The sequence below is a fragment of the Camelina sativa genome, chromosome 13 (genome assembly GCF_030686135.1).
Source record: "Camelina sativa cultivar CO46 ecotype springtype chromosome 13, ASM3068613v1".
NCBI lineage: Eukaryota > Viridiplantae > Streptophyta > Magnoliopsida > Brassicales > Brassicaceae > Camelina > Camelina sativa.
The window spans coordinates 14,280,267-14,296,006 of NC_141892.1; the positions used below are offsets into that span (position 1 = coordinate 14,280,267).

The 15,740-nt window shown below is 35.6% G+C and overlaps 1 protein-coding gene across 1 annotated transcript; it reads left to right on the forward strand.

Moving 5' to 3' along the window:
- The first annotated feature begins 4,048 nt into the window (after positions 1-4,048).
- LOC104736822 (uncharacterized) lies at positions 4,049-4,750 on the forward strand. Its single transcript, XM_010456880.3, has one exon. The coding sequence runs from the start codon at positions 4,130-4,132 to the stop codon at positions 4,550-4,552; it is 423 nt and encodes a 140-aa protein (XP_010455182.1). The 5' UTR covers positions 4,049-4,129; the 3' UTR covers positions 4,553-4,750.
- The last annotated feature ends 10,990 nt before the right edge of the window (positions 4,751-15,740 follow it).

Consider the following 15,740-nt stretch of genomic DNA (forward strand, 5'->3'; position numbering starts at 1 on the left):
GGAATGTCAAAGCATGTGCATGACCATGGAAATAGTGCTTGGAGGCACAGGAAAGGTAAGCTTGGCCACAGATGAACAAGTGTTTGGCCGCGGCTTGTTCTTCTTCGAGCTTTTACTACCGTTACAATTTTTATATGCTAAATTAAGTTACGACACTCATATTGTATGATTGTATCATTAAAAAGATAAAATATTAAACGTCTATGCTTTTCTGGTCAATTGCCTTAAAAGGCCTCCAGAATTCTATACTATACACAGTTTGACTATCAACCCACAAAAAAAAGTTTGTAATCGCAACCAAACATGCATATCAAAGTCCAAGTGGATGAAGGTCATTATTAGATTTTATGGCAATTCAATGATTATGCTCGCTGACAAAGTCTTTTTTTTTCATTGTATATGGCCACCTCGTTCAGTTTATATGTCCAACTATTTCCAAGTCAATCAATATTATGGAAAGTGATTTTTACTTTACTGGTTTAATAGTTTTTAAAATATCTGAGGATGTATTATTTGTAAGAAATATTATTCTTAACATTATAAAATGTATTACGTAATATGAAAAAAAAAAGTGTCAAATCTAATTGTGCTTGCGCATTCGTAAACTTCTTGTGTTGGTCTCTTACTCGTCATGAAATTGAGGCTTTGCGTTTGGAACAATGTAACAGGTAAATAAAACCGGCTCTAAATCTAACGTGTCCTAAAACACATACGAGTCTACCGTCTACCCAGACCCGTCTCAATCTATGGTGGTGACTTTGGCAATACGATAGAAAAAAAAAAGTAAAACCTCTTAGTAAAGACCTTAAAACATACGAGATACTGTGAAATTTTTTTGGCCCTTTAACCTTAATAAATTTGGACCCTTTTGGCATATCCATATACTTTACGGTCTTCGGTAGTTATAAGTTATAACTACTGAACTACATGCATGTGAACAAGAATTTCAACCTTGCCAAAACATTAATAGATATTCCTTTGACCATTTCTTGTAAGAAAATCTAGTTTGTTGAGTCATTGTAGCACTAACGCCAGATTTTTGACTTTTTCTTTAGCCTCCTGTATTTTTTTTTTGTTTTTCAATTCTTCAATCAATACAATAAAAATAGGATGCATTTCTTTCCCGCGTTAACACATCAGCATTTTAGAGAATTCTGGAGTTGACACCTAAATTAAAACAGGTAGCCAATTAAATTATAAAAAATAATACAAGTCAACTTTGATATCCAATAATATTTATCTCTTTTCCCATGTCACTTTTTATAGTTAATTTGCTGCATTATGCATTTTAAAAAATGCCCCAAGCCCAACAGATTAATAGTAAAATACATACATAGTAATATAATTGTACTCATAATTAAAAGCCAAGTAAATAATCTCATTGTAGAAAGATAAAATAGGTGAAGAAATAGTTGTCGTTCAATTACTCAGCAAACCAAAAAATTGTGAGAACATCCAATATTCGATGTCTGCTTGTGATTAATTGTGAGAACTACGGTGAAGGTTGTTATTCCTTTCCCTTAACGAAGACAATAGGAAGGTTGGAATATTGGATGTTCAATGGAGATAACAAAGTAATCAGTCAAAATGACGATGTTGCTTTGTAATTTTTCGGAGACGCATTTTGAATCCGGTAAGAGATACGGTAACCACACGGCTTCACAGATTGGAATGATCTCTAGCAATAGAAAGATAATGAGAGGTAAGAGTATAAACACTATGGAAAAGCTACAACAAGAAGATATAGTTAAAGTATGTGGTGAGAGTCAACACTATACACAAATTATCCTCAAAATAATTAAAATAAAACAGTAGAAAAAATATTCCCGCGGCGTAGCGCGGACACGATCCTAGTAACTATAAATACTAAGGTCTCAGAATAAAAAGTCTTGGAGCCTTTAAATTTTCATAGCCGCCCTCGGGTAATTAAAAGAATGTTTGCAAAAACTAAAACACCACTTGTTTTGCTAAATACAAACAACAATTCAATTCATGCCTCTCACAATGTTTTTAACCAAAAAGCACTTGTTAATGTTATAATCTATTTTATTCGGTCAATGTTGGATGAAAGTCAAAGTCTTGGTGCCAAAATGGGAAAGTAAAATCATTGAGAGCATACTATTGCTTTCGTTACAATGATCGCCGAAGCGCTTCAAGAATGAAAAATTAATTTGCGATCACTTTGTTGAATTCTGTCTATTCAATCTTGCCATCAAAAATTAGCATGTAATATTTCTCTTCTATGCAAACTTTGAAAAGGGATATGATGATAATTTATAAAAATAACAGTTTAATATGTTATTGTTGATATGGAGTACTTTTTTTTCTTGTGCGAATAAGATGACAATGTTATATATAGGGTATAACTGAAGGAACTGTACATATTTTTATAATGTCGTAGAAATGGTTTTAGTTCTTGAAAAAAGTGGGAGGCACTTGAAGTTAATTAAGCTAATATATGTTATGTTATGGCATTCAAAGAGACTACTGCGATTAATCATCGTCTAATATCTGCTTGGTGGTAATTACATTATGTGTGTTCTTCTGGAAAAATATACAAGAAATAAATAATCTCATGGGCCGCAGCCGCAACCGCAAGTGAATTGCTTGTGGAGTTACATTGTTTCCGATATTCTTCATTATGCCAGGTTGTTTCTTCGACTTTCTCCTTCTTTAGCGCATCTGATTATTTGATCAATTAAAAGAAAAAACTTTACAATACACTTTCTTTCTCTTTTTCGTGCAAAACAATACAATACACTTTCTAGTACAATTTATTTGGTGCCCGGTGATGTAACAACCATAGCTATTGTCGGATGTATCAAATATACCGGTCTACGATTTGGAATTTTATTCAAAATATGATTGCTATACACAAAGTTTGCATAAGACTGGTATCAATTACAAAGAAAAAAACTTAAAATTTGTTAGCGAGTAATACTTTACTCTTTGTATTTCTATCGTCTTTGATATTGCTTATGATCATAATTTGCAATATTAGTTTCTAAAAAAAAAAAATACTCCCAATTTGAAGTTAGGGAAGTTAACTTTTCGTAAAAGAAATATATTTAAAAATTCATTTGGGTTACAATTATAAAAAAAAAATTGGTTTCAGTTCAGTGCGATTTAAAACTTCGTATCACTTGTCTGGTTAGTGTTTTATCATTTTTTAATTTAATTTTTCATCTTATTGGTTCTATAAGGTACATGAATAAAATTTCCTCAATCTAATATTATTTTTTGAGAAACTTTATGTCAATGTGTTGGAGAATAATAAATAAAACTGCTTTTAGATGAGATAGGCCATAATAATATATTTTTAACATTTAGTTGTTTGGAATGTACTCATGGTTTCGCAGATTTTAAATCAAAGATGATATTATTAAAGATAAAAACCTAATGTTGTTTTTTCTTTCGAAATAAATCATGAAATAAACCAAATGATTAACGGAAAATAATAACCGTAAAATTGAGAAAACTAAACTCTGACTAAATCGAATTACATACGATGTTATATGGTTTTAGTCATTTAATTTTAATAAACCGGTAAACTATACAACCAAAAAGATTAAACCAAATCTAAATCGGGAAATCGTACACCTACACCTATTATTACCCCAATGGACACATTGGTCCCCGGACCACTTTTTGTAAGACATATTTAAGAGACAAAAAAGATCTAATTAGTTGAGTCGAGCGCAAAATATGATTTCCATTGCCCATCTTTCCCAGTCAAACAAATTCGCTAGGAGCCTTCGATCTTTCACTTTTTATTGCCACCTTAATTAGAGTAAAAATAATGTTTAAGAGAAAAATCAAATAATAAACTAAAACACCATTTGGTTTACTTAAAGAGTACTTAAAATACTAGCCAATTCAACTCATTTGGAAACAACTAGCACTAGTTAATTTTGTAATCTGCTTTGCCAGGTCAAGGTTGGATGAAGTCAAAGTGTTGGTACCCAAATGAGCGAGTAGAATGATTGAGAGCACATTATTTAATTATATAATTGATTAGTATAAGATGCAAGTGGTGGTTCGTGGACCTTTGTATATAGGTGTGCGTAATAAACACAGAAAGAGATCAAACACAATCTCGGAGAAACTTAAAAAAAAAAAGTGAAAGAGGATGGAGAAACAGTTACATGAATCCGTGGAGGCTGCTCACATTGAACAAGCCATAAGAACACAAGAGTTTTCGCCGAAAAAGGCAAAGGAAAAAACCCATAAGCATAGAGGAATATTTCATCTTCACCACCACTCAAAAGATGAGAAAGAAGAAGAGAAGAAGAAAGAAGGATCAAAGAGAGAGAAGATATCTGCAGCAATGGTTGGTCTCGGAGCCACCCTCAAGAAGATTAAGCATCCACGAGACCACGGGGGCGGCGCAAAAGAGGAACAAGAAGGAGGAGGAGAAGGAGAAGAGGAGGAAAGAGAAGAAGATGAGTCTTCGGAAGAGGAAGAAGAAGAAGGAGATGACGTTCGAGATGAAGAAGAGGGAGGCAAGTTTAGTGCTTTCATCACAATGATCGCCGAAGCGTTTGAAGAATGAAAATTTAATTTGTGATCACTTTGTTATCTATTTTTTGAAATTTGCTATTAAATTCATTCGTAAATGCTTCTCTTCTTTCCAAAAATTGAAATGGGACGTTCAATTATATTAAAACATGGAGTTCTAGTCCTGTCTTCTTCTTTTTTTTTTTATGTGGGAATATTGGAAATATAGTATAAATAAACGACTGATTCGCCATCTCCTTAGCCAACCTTTAGAAAAAATATTGTAAGCTCTTAGTTTTTAGTTTTTAATGCTATTTCATATCCCCCCTGACTTCTCAATTATAGAGTTGATCAGTTGGCACAGAGAGAAAAATAGAGGGCGTAAAAGTCTACCTTTATAGGCCTCTAGCTCTTTACCACCTTGTTGTTTGTAACTCAAGTTTCTAATCAAAAATATTGGTTGACATTAGGAAAACCTTTGAAGTCTGGTTATTCGATCATATATGATATATCATGGTTTTTGTGGTTTTCAACCATGATACAAAGAGTCTTTTAGAGTCTTTTGATTTGTTTTCTAGGATGTTTTTGAGTCTTTACAGGTTTTCTAGATTTTGGCATGAAAGAAGCAAAATGGAGCAATTAGAAGGAATTTTGGAGCATTTAATCAGAGAAGTCAATTTGGAGTCGGATCAGAGTTGGAGCATCGACCCACACCAAAGGAGCATCGGTCGACACCCATGTCTATCCGACGAGAGAGAAGAAAGTGGAAGTTTTAAATTTTACCCAAAGTTTTCCTAAATTGCAACACAAGTCTCTGACGTGTTTTAGGACATATATATATATAGTGTTTTGAGTTTTGTAAACCCTTAAGTTTTATTCTAGCAAGTTTTATTTTTCTGCAACCCTGTGAGATTTTGAGAGTTTTTGGGAGAGAGAGATCTGAACTACTTTGAGAGTGAAACTTGTATTTTTCTCTATCTTAACCTATGAATGAAAGTATGATGAACAAACAAACAAACATAGGCTAAGATGATCAGATGCAATGCAAGGTGTTTCAATACCCTTATGATGTTGTAGCATAAAGGATGTCAATCCATAAAAAGTGTGATATGTAAGCAGTCAAGATATGATCAATACATTCAAGTTAAGCCAAATATCAAGTTGGTTTATTTCTAACAACCTAATGACAATAATGAAATGCAGAAGATTAAAGCAACTTAAGACAGTACTAATGCATAATTAAACAATAGAACAAGTGCAATAAACTATGCTAAGCAATAGAAAACTACTAACAAATGCAACTAAGAGCAAACTGAAATAAAACAGAACAATGCATAAACAAGTAAGTAAACTGGAGCTCGACCTAGCACTCGGTCGAGTGCACGGTCGAGTGGGTGGTCGAGTTGACTTGCGGATGAAAAACAGAGACAGAGCAACAACCAAAACATAGCAAAACTAAAGTAAATCAAACAGGAAGCGAATAACAATGCTTGAACAAAGAAATCAATAAACAAAGAAAGGTCCTAAGGATGGATTCATGGGCTGGGCTCAAGCTATGGTTATCTAGATTGATCAACAAACCTCAATCAACAATGAGCTATCTCTAGACAGTGATCTTCCAAGACTTGTTAATCCATTCTCATGGCAATAACAATGGAGCTTAGATACTCATAGACTAGCTCTCACTAGCTATTACATATAAAAGCAGACATTAAAAACCCATATCAATATTGTCAAAAATCAAACAAAACATCTAATCTCTTAGCATGCTTCATGATAATCTCTAGCATTAGCCTTATCTAGCAACTTAAACATTGGTGTGATGCTAAGAAGCCTGAGATCTATCCTCACCCTCTCAGTATAAGGATAGCATAGAGCATATCTAATCCAGAAGAGATATATAACAAACAAGCTTGATCAATCTAAATACCCATAAGCTTTACCCAGCCTAATCCATCCTTAAGATCTCTACACACTACTAAGAATCACAAAACATGATGAGCAAAGTCATAAACCCAAAAATCAATGAAACTTACATGATTAGATAGATGAGACAAATATCTACAATATTGAAGAAGAAATCAAACTCAAATACTCAATACTCAGAAAGTTGTGGAACCAACAAGTATCAAAATATTCTTGGTTTTTGGTACAAAAGTGGCTAATGATCTAAGCAAAAAGAAAAGAAAAAGTAGTCAATCCCCAAAAGGGTAAAAATTAGGTTTAGATATTTTTTTTCCCTAAAAACTGCTCTCTTTTGCGGCCATAGAGTACAATAAGTTTATATAGGAAGGAAGGGAAGCCCTAAAATGGCTAGAGACAAAATAGAGAGGCGGCTCACAACTCGACCATGTGCTCGGTCGAGTGCATGGTCGAATGACCTCTTATTCTGCTTCTTCCAACGGTCGAGTCCTCGATCTGGAATGATATCTGTTCAGTAAAATCGGAATAACTCTTGAAACACATCTCCGATTGACTTAAAACCACCGGAATTGGAAAGATAACTCAATTCTCTACAACTCTCGTGAAGAGATCAGAAGCTGTATCGCAACAGAAGATCTTAATTTGAATGGATCTTTGAGGAGCTCGTTATGAATCCGACCTAGTACTCGACCGTGTGCCTGCTCGAGTGGTATGGTCGAATGCCTTCTTTTCCCTTCCTGATACGTTCAATCCTCTTGTTTAGCTCCAGAAATAACACCAAGTCATTTCTTACTCTTTTAGAGCTCCATAACACCTAATAATACTCCAAATGCACAAATGCATGCTTCTAAACATCCTAAGTGCATATTTGGACAGAAATGACTATAAAACTTAAGAAATCACTTCAATATGATGCAAAACATGAACTAAAGACAAGGCCTAAAATATGGTAAAATATAGTGACATCAGAGAGAAGTATTTCTAAACTCTTTCCTTACTCTTTTAATTTCAATTGCTTATTATTCAGAATTATGTTTTGTTCTTCATTGAATATGTTTGAGTAGTTTGATTGTTAGGTTCAGGGATTTTCACAGGGATTTTGTGATTTATTATATCTGTTTATTTAGGATTCATTATCTTTCTAGATCTTCATTATAGGTTGTTTTTCGTATTAATCCTTGATTGGCCATCTAGAATTAATAACCTAGGAAAGTAAATTGATATGAGAATATAATTGATTTTTCTGATAAAACTTTTTGATGAGCAAAATTACTTCTTGCAAAGAGATTTGATTTAGTAATTTTGTGAACAATCTAAACTTGTTTTTAAAGCTGATTTTTAACCTAAAATTTTACAAAGACATTTGGATTTTCTGGTTTTAAATTTAGATAATATTTGCAGTGAGAACTGATTTATTTTACAAAAGAGTTTAGAGTTCTAGATCTGATTTTAATTGCTTGAATCCTATTTAATTATTGATTTAATATTTTGTAATTTCCTGAGAAATTCCCTGGACCTAGTTTTTTGATCTCTTGAATTTACAACAGTTTAATTTAATATTTTGCTTTGCCTTTTTAATTTAAATAATCTTGTTTAGCGTAATTATAAAACTCTATAATTTATTGTGTTTGATCTTGAGTCTCTGTGGAATTTGACCCCTAAGTATTACAGTGACCTCTTAATTTGAGAGGGTAGCTCTAGGGTAAATTTGAGCATATCAAATTTTGGCGCCGTTGTCGGGGACTCTTTGATCTACCATTAGATTTGAGTTTTGTATTTCGTCTAAATTTTTCTTTTTTATTTTCTACTTACATATTTTTGTTTTTCTTCTCTTTGGTGTTTCAGGTGTATGCCTCCTAAGCCTAACACAAGGAGCAACAAGACTGGTCCTACTGTGAAGCTTACAAATCAAGAGTTGGGAAAACTTGAGCGTGAGAACCGAAAAGCAGCCAAATCCTTGAAGATGGTTAACACAGTTATTCTGATGCGTGATGAGGATGGTGCTTTGAGGGATCAAGAGGGCCACTTGCGCAACGAGCAGGGCCAAAAGCTTGATGCAGAAGGGAATGTTATTGTTGAAGTTGTTGTTGGCGACGAGCAAGCTGCTGTTGTCGATGGTGTCGATCAACACCAACAGGGTATCGATCGACACCCCCTTCCAGCAGACGGACGTGGATCTTTCAACCACGTCCACAACCCGGTTCGAAGACAGGATCAAAACCGGGATCTGATCAGGACTATTGCAGACTTCAACAGAGCTGATTTGATGTATGAAAACCGCTCTACAATTGTTCCACCTCCATTCCCAAGGAATGACTTTGAGCTGAAGCCTGCATACTTCTAGCTAGTTGGACAAAGACCCTTCTCTAACCTGCCAAATGAGAAGGCTCGTGACCATATTGAGCACTTTGAAGACCTGGTGACTAGTATCAAAGCCAATGGAGTGACTGAAGACTACATCTACTGCAAGTTTTTCCCATATTCACTTGCAGGAGAAGCATCTCAATGGTTGAAACAGTTGTCAGCCCGTTCTTTGACCTCTTGGCAACAAGTAAAGGTGGCTTTCCTCAATTACTTTTATGATGATGCAATGTCAGATGAGCTGAGAGTCAAGCTGTCCTCTTTAAACAAAGACCAGATGAAGCTTTTAAGGCAGCTTGGGTGAGATTCAAGGCTTATCAAAGGGACTGTCCACACCATGGATTTTCAAGAGTGCAACTGCTAAGCATCTTTTTCAGAGGAATTGACTGGGGATATCAGCTAGCTTTGGATGCTGCAAGCCATGGAAACTTCAAGACAAGATACCCAGAAGATGCTGAAGCTTTGATTGAGAATTTGGCTTCCAGCAATAACACTAAGAGAGCAGATACTGAAAGGAAGAGATTACATGGAGGATTTGATTCAAAACAGCTAGCTTCTGTTAATGCCAAAATGGATTCAGTTCACAATCTTCTAGTGGGTAAGAAGTCAGTCCAAGTTGCTGCTGAAGTTGAGACATTTGAGCCAGAGCCAGAGAATACAGAGGAGAATGTCAACTATGTGTATGAAGCTGGGTATCAAGGTCAGAGATTTGGTAATAAACAAAGTAACAAGCCTTACAGTGGGAACTCTTCAGGCTACACTCCTAAACCAGATTACCAGAAGCAGCAACAAAACAATGGTCATACTAGAACCTATGTGAACTCTTCTTATCAGTCTCCTCCTCCACAGACTTCTTCTGAAAGTAGAATGGAAGCTATGCTAGAGCAACTTTTGCAAGGTCAGGAACAGTTATCAGTGACATTCAATGGGAAAATTGATATTGTCTACAATGAGCTTACTGGGAGGATTGATGCTTTGAACATTCATGTCAAGAAGCTGGAAAATCAGGTTGCCCAGACTGTTGGGTCTGTTAAAAGGCAAGAGGGATTTCTCCATGGAAGAACTGAGTCAAACCCCAAGCATACTTGCAATGCCATATTAGTGAGGGATGAAGAAGATGGTGAAATTGAAACTGCAGAAAAAGGAGAGCAATCGGCCAAACCCGAGACAGAGAATTCGACTTCAGACGATGGTGTCGATCGACACCACATGGGTGTCGGTCGACACCCCTCTCAGACAGAACCAAAAACTGCAAAATCTCATGTTCCAACAGCTGTTGAGAGGGTGTACAAGCCTAAGGTCCCTTTTCCTAAGCCAAGAAGGTCCAAGCAGGAGCTTGAGAAAGCTAGAGGCAAGGCAATGATGGATAAGGTAATGATTGAGATGCTTTTAATTGATGTAGTAAAGCTTTCACCACCACTTAAGCGGTATGTGAAGAGGATGGTATCCAAAGGTTTGAGTCCTGAGGAAGGAGCACTACTTACCAAAGATGTCAGTGCAATTCTTTTGAACCAGTCCTCACAGAAAAAGAAAGAGAAGAAGCAAGAGGTGGTTGTCTCTAAGGAAGTGAGTGCAATGATTCAGTATAGAGTTGCAGAGAAGTTACCAGACCCTGGAAGCTTTGTACTTGATTGCTCTATCTCTGCAGAACGGTTTGCTCACTCACTATATGATCTAGGCTCTATTATTAACTTGATGCCACATTCTGTTGCTATGAAAATTGGGATGACAAAATTCAAGCCAACTAGATTATCTCTTATCTTAGCTGATAGATCTCAGAGAATTCATGAAGGTGTCTTAGAGGATATTCCAATTAAGGTTGGAAACTTCATGATTCCCACTGACTTTGTGGTGCTGAAGTATGATAAAGAGCCAAGTGATCCTCTCATCTTAGGAAGATCTTTCTTGGCAACAGCTGGTGTCATCATAGATGTGAAGAGGGGACAAATAGCACTGAATGTGGATGGTTTGAGTATGAATTTTGAGATGGATAAGCTGAGGAGAGCTCCTACCATTGATGGACAGACTTTTTCTGTTGAGAAGGTTTCTGCAACACGAGCATCAGGCTCAATGTCGATCGACACCGCTGCAGCATCGATCGGCACTCCTCCACGACTGAGTCCAACCTTGTCCAAACCTGATGGCTTGCAGAATGTTCTCTATGCTCCAAGGAAGAAAGTTGTTCCAAAGGAGAAACCTTCACACTCCACACTCCAAAATCCTCAGGTAAGGAAAATGTATGCATCTTCTTTACCCAAACCCCCTCCTATCATCAACAAGACTTTAAACGGTACAAAAAATGTTTTGCAGTTAACCAAGCCACGAGATTATCATAGAGCGCTTGTTTCTTCTGTTGATGATTTTGCAGGAAATAAGAGAAGAAAACCCATCCCTAAATCCCACCCTGGTCCTGCTCCTCATGTCCTTGGTAGACCTCACTCTTTAACTGCTTATACACCACCTTGGATGAAGAGGACATTCTCTCGGAAGCATGCATTGCCATGTTCTGCTCCACCTTATGCCTGAGCTTCAACGCAGTCCAGCTAATGACTGAAAACAAGCGCTTAGTGGGAGGCAACCCACTTCTAGGTTTTTCTTTTCCTTTTGAGTCATTTTTCTTTTAGCATTGAGTCAGTTTTTGTTTGAAATTTGTTTAAAATCATGAACTATCTATCTATCATGTTGCTTTTAACTTGTGTTTGAGTGTCTCTTAACAAAATAATCATCCAAGGATTGATCCATCAACACAACTATATGCAACTAACAAGGACTTACGGCCAAAAACACCATTCGTGATGAGTGTCAATCGACACTGAAATGGTATCGGTCGACGCCCCATGGTAACCCGAAAACAGTTCATCTTTTCCTTACAATTTTCAATACGTTTTATTTCTTTTAGCTTTCCTCTTACTTGAAACCATTGAGGACAATGTCGTTTAAGTCTGGAGGAGGTTAATACTAACTACTAACTTAGTTTTGGTTTTTAGTGTGTCAAAACCGATTTTTGAGTCAAAATTTTCAAAATTGTGTTGGGGACTATGATTTTTCTTTTTAGGTGTATTGCTTTGGTTGATTAATGCTGCAGATTGAATCCACTAATCCGACTAATGAAAAATCCAATGGCTGACCAGTAAACCAGAGACATCTAAATTTCCAACTGAATCCATCAAAGCCTGAGGTAATTTCTGTACTTTTCTTTTTAACTCATCAAGGAGATTGATGTTCATAGAGCTTGACTCCTTGTTCATGCCTGACAAGTAAGATTTTCAAAAGAAAATGGTACTCCTCTCCCTTATTTAAGTTGAAAAGATCACTCCTGAGAGCTTTGTTAAAAAAAAGAGAATAAAAGATGAGATGATTTTGATCAGTTTAGCGAGGGAGGTAAATTACCAGTGACCTCATTATTCTACTCTTGAGTCAAATGATCACACAAAGCTTGGAAGCGAGTGGTAGGTAAATTACCGATGGCCCCATTATTCGCCTACACCTTTGCTTGTAAAAAAAAAAAAAAAGTCAGTAAAAAAAAAACAGCAAAGCAAAGCTCAAAGGAGGATAAGAATAGAATAAGTCTGGGGGAGAGGAAGAATACCACATGTTGTAAAAAGATATATCTTGCTTGTTATGGTATAGTACGAGAATAAGTCTAGAAGGTTCTTGACATTGATCAAATTGATGAGACCCACCGATGAAGGCTTAATGGAGGAAGTAATGGAATTTGGTTTGAATTTGGGATGCTACGAATGTCAGCGGAGAAGTACATGGTGGTTCGATTTGGATTTGTCTGCTAAGCATATGGATTATGGTTTGAATGATCATGGCATTACCTTAGAGAGAAAATGAGTTTTTGTGTTTTCAAACCTCTTTCACAGGTCTAAGTTTCTGTTTTGCTTGAGGGCAAGCAAAGGCTAAATCTGGGGGAGTTGATATATTATGGTTTTTGTGGTTTTCAACCATGATATAAGGAGTCTTTTAGAGTCTTTTGATTTTTTTTCTAGGATGTTTTTGAGTCTTTACAGGTTTTCTAGGATTTTGGCATGAAAGGAGCAAACTGGAGCAATTAGAAGGGATTTTGGAGCATCGACCGACACCGAAGGAGCATCGGTCGACACCCATGTCTATCCGACGAGAGAGAAGAAATTGAAAGTTTTACAATTTTACCCAAAGTTTTCCTAAATTGCAACACAAGTCCCTGACGTGTTTAAATATATATATATATATAGTGTTTTTGGGGTTTTGTAAACCCTTAAGTTTTATTCTAGCAAGTTTTATTTTTCTGCAACCATGTGAGATTTTGAGAGCTTTTGGGAGAGAGAGATCTGAACTACTTTGAGAGAAGAATTCATAAACTCCTTCATTACTCTTTTAATCTCAATTGCTTATTGCTTATTATTCAGAATTATGTTTTGTTCTTCATTGAATATGTCTGAGTAGTTTGCTTGTTAGGTTCAGGGATTTTCACAGGGATTTTATGATTTATTATATCTGTTTATTTAGGATTCATTATCTTTCTAGATCTTCATCATAGGTTGTTCTTCATATTAATCCTTGATTGGCCATCTAGAATTAATAACCTAGGAAAATAAATTAATATGAGAATATAATTGATTTTCCTGATAAAACATTTTTGATGAGCAAAATTACTTCTTGCAAAGAGATTTGATTTAGTAATTTTGTGAACAATCTAAACTTGTTTTTAAAGCTGATTTTTAACCTATAATTTTACAAAGAGATTTGGATTTTCTGGTTTTAAATTTAGATAATATTTGCAGTGAGAACTGATTTATTTTACAAAAGAGTTTAGAGTTCTAGATCTGATTTTAATTGCTTGAATCCTATTTAATTATTGATTTAATATTTTGTAATTTCCTGAGAAATTTTCTGGACCTAGCTTTTTGATCTCTTGAATTTACAACAGTTTAATTTAATATTTTGCATTGCCTTTTTAATTTAAATCATCTTGTTCAGCGTAATTATAAAACTCTATAATTTATTGTATTTGATCTTGAGTCTTTGTGGAATTCGACCCCTAAGTATTACAGTGACGTCTTAATTTGAGAGAGTATCTCTAGGGTAAATTTGAGCATATCAATATAAACATGTAATTATTACATAATTGATCAACTCTTGTTGACATTTTTAGTCTACATATCATATTTTTGCTTTTCTGAACAATGATATGTGGTGCATTTGAAAAGATTTTACAAATTTGATTTAGTTAATTATATCGTCAAGGTTCACATGTCTTTCTATTATATCAAATTTTGAGTTAACTCTACGTTTGATTATGCTTGAGTTATAGTGATTTAAGGTGGTCTGTGTGAAGTGGTTTCCAATATCATATGAGTGAAGTAAAACACAAGAAATGATCTTGTAGTGATATTTGGGAGACAATGGAGAAGTTTTCGACTACTCCGGAATAGCTCATCAATCGTTTGATGAGGTGGACATAACAAGTGATATCAAAGTTTAACTTAGACGAGTTTGAAGTGATATGGGCTCATACTGTCGAAGGTAAAGGTTTGATTTGCAGCAAAGACGTCATGCTCCAGTTTCTGAAAAGTGGCAGTGCATGTCGAAAGGAGTAATATAATTGGGCACTAATATCATCAAAATGTTTCTTTTTTTTTGGGGGGGTTTTAATGTTAAGATTTATACCAAATAAAGAAAGGTTTATATTTTACAATGAAAACACAAAAACGCACCTAGCTCTTACATACATCAATGGGCTATTGATACAACCAAAGTAGAAACCAAAATGCATTTACGTTTTCTTCAACACATTATTAGAGAATTTCACTATAAAACATATTTGAGATAACGATTCAAATAGGAAGTGATTCCTAGTGTCATGCGTGAGTGTGAACAAAACACACACAACATAATTTGTTGGTAATCTGTAGAGTTAGTGGAAATTTTTTTCTGAGTTTTCTGAAATAACGCACTAGTTGTCGGTGAAAAATGGGTGTGAGTAGTAGAGCATGCATGAGGCCAACGGGTCATGATTTATATTTTTTCAAGGTAAAATGATCGAATTACTTGACTTGTGACTGAACCGAGAAAGGCAGGGGCTGAGCTTGACTTCCAAGGCAAATCCACGCGCTAGAAGGACGATGCTCAATGGAACTCTCAGCCAAGGGGAATCCATGCACAATACTTGAAGACTTAGACGAAGCAAAAGGACACAAAAACACATCTTTTTGCTAGAAACTTATTAGTTTATTTCAAAATTCATTTATGAATTACAAATGAAAACGTCATGAGCTTATAACGAGCTCGTACAAACGTTCATGTGCCAAAAATTAGGAAATTAAGATTTGTGACAATTGAAAAGGGAGATTATAAGGCCGTTGGCCATATGAACGAAAATCAAAGCGCAAAAGGGAAAACTTGATCAAGGGAGATAGGCGTGAGATCGTTAGTCTTGTGTCTCTTCTTTTTTGAAATAATATCTCTCTTTGGTTGGCTTTAGCCGTTGAAAGAGATGCGGGTGCGGCCAAAGGTTGATCCCATCTTCCTCTGGAACACTCTGGCTTGGTCAAGAGGTTAAACCCTCATCCTCGTCACGAGAGTTTGAGAACATGATGGCACCCACGCTTGATTGGTCGGATGGGGTAGTTTTTCTTAAATGGACCCGAATATGTTCGTTGTTTTGATGCAGCTTCGGGGGTCAGGTCTTCAGCATTATGGGCCCTTGAGAGGACCACTATGGCAGGTAACATGAGTCTTGGACGGGACCGTTTGTATTCAAGTATGTTACAACTACACTACAATAATCGAAATTATTGATCTCATATCTCAATTGAACCATATTGACTATCAATAAATCAAAGATTTGGACAATAAGGGCTCCGGTTAAAATTGGTTACAATCAGCTACCCTAACTTTTCCAACTAATCCAAACCAATTTTAAATTCAAACATGGCTACAAAACGGTTTAAAATCCAATTAGGTAAAATCAA

Bases quoted from the DNA above. Each gene is read 5' to 3' on its own strand.
- LOC104736822 (XM_010456880.3), top strand. From the start codon at position 4,130: ATGGAGAAACAGTTACATGAATCCGTGGAGGCTGCTCACATTGAACAA.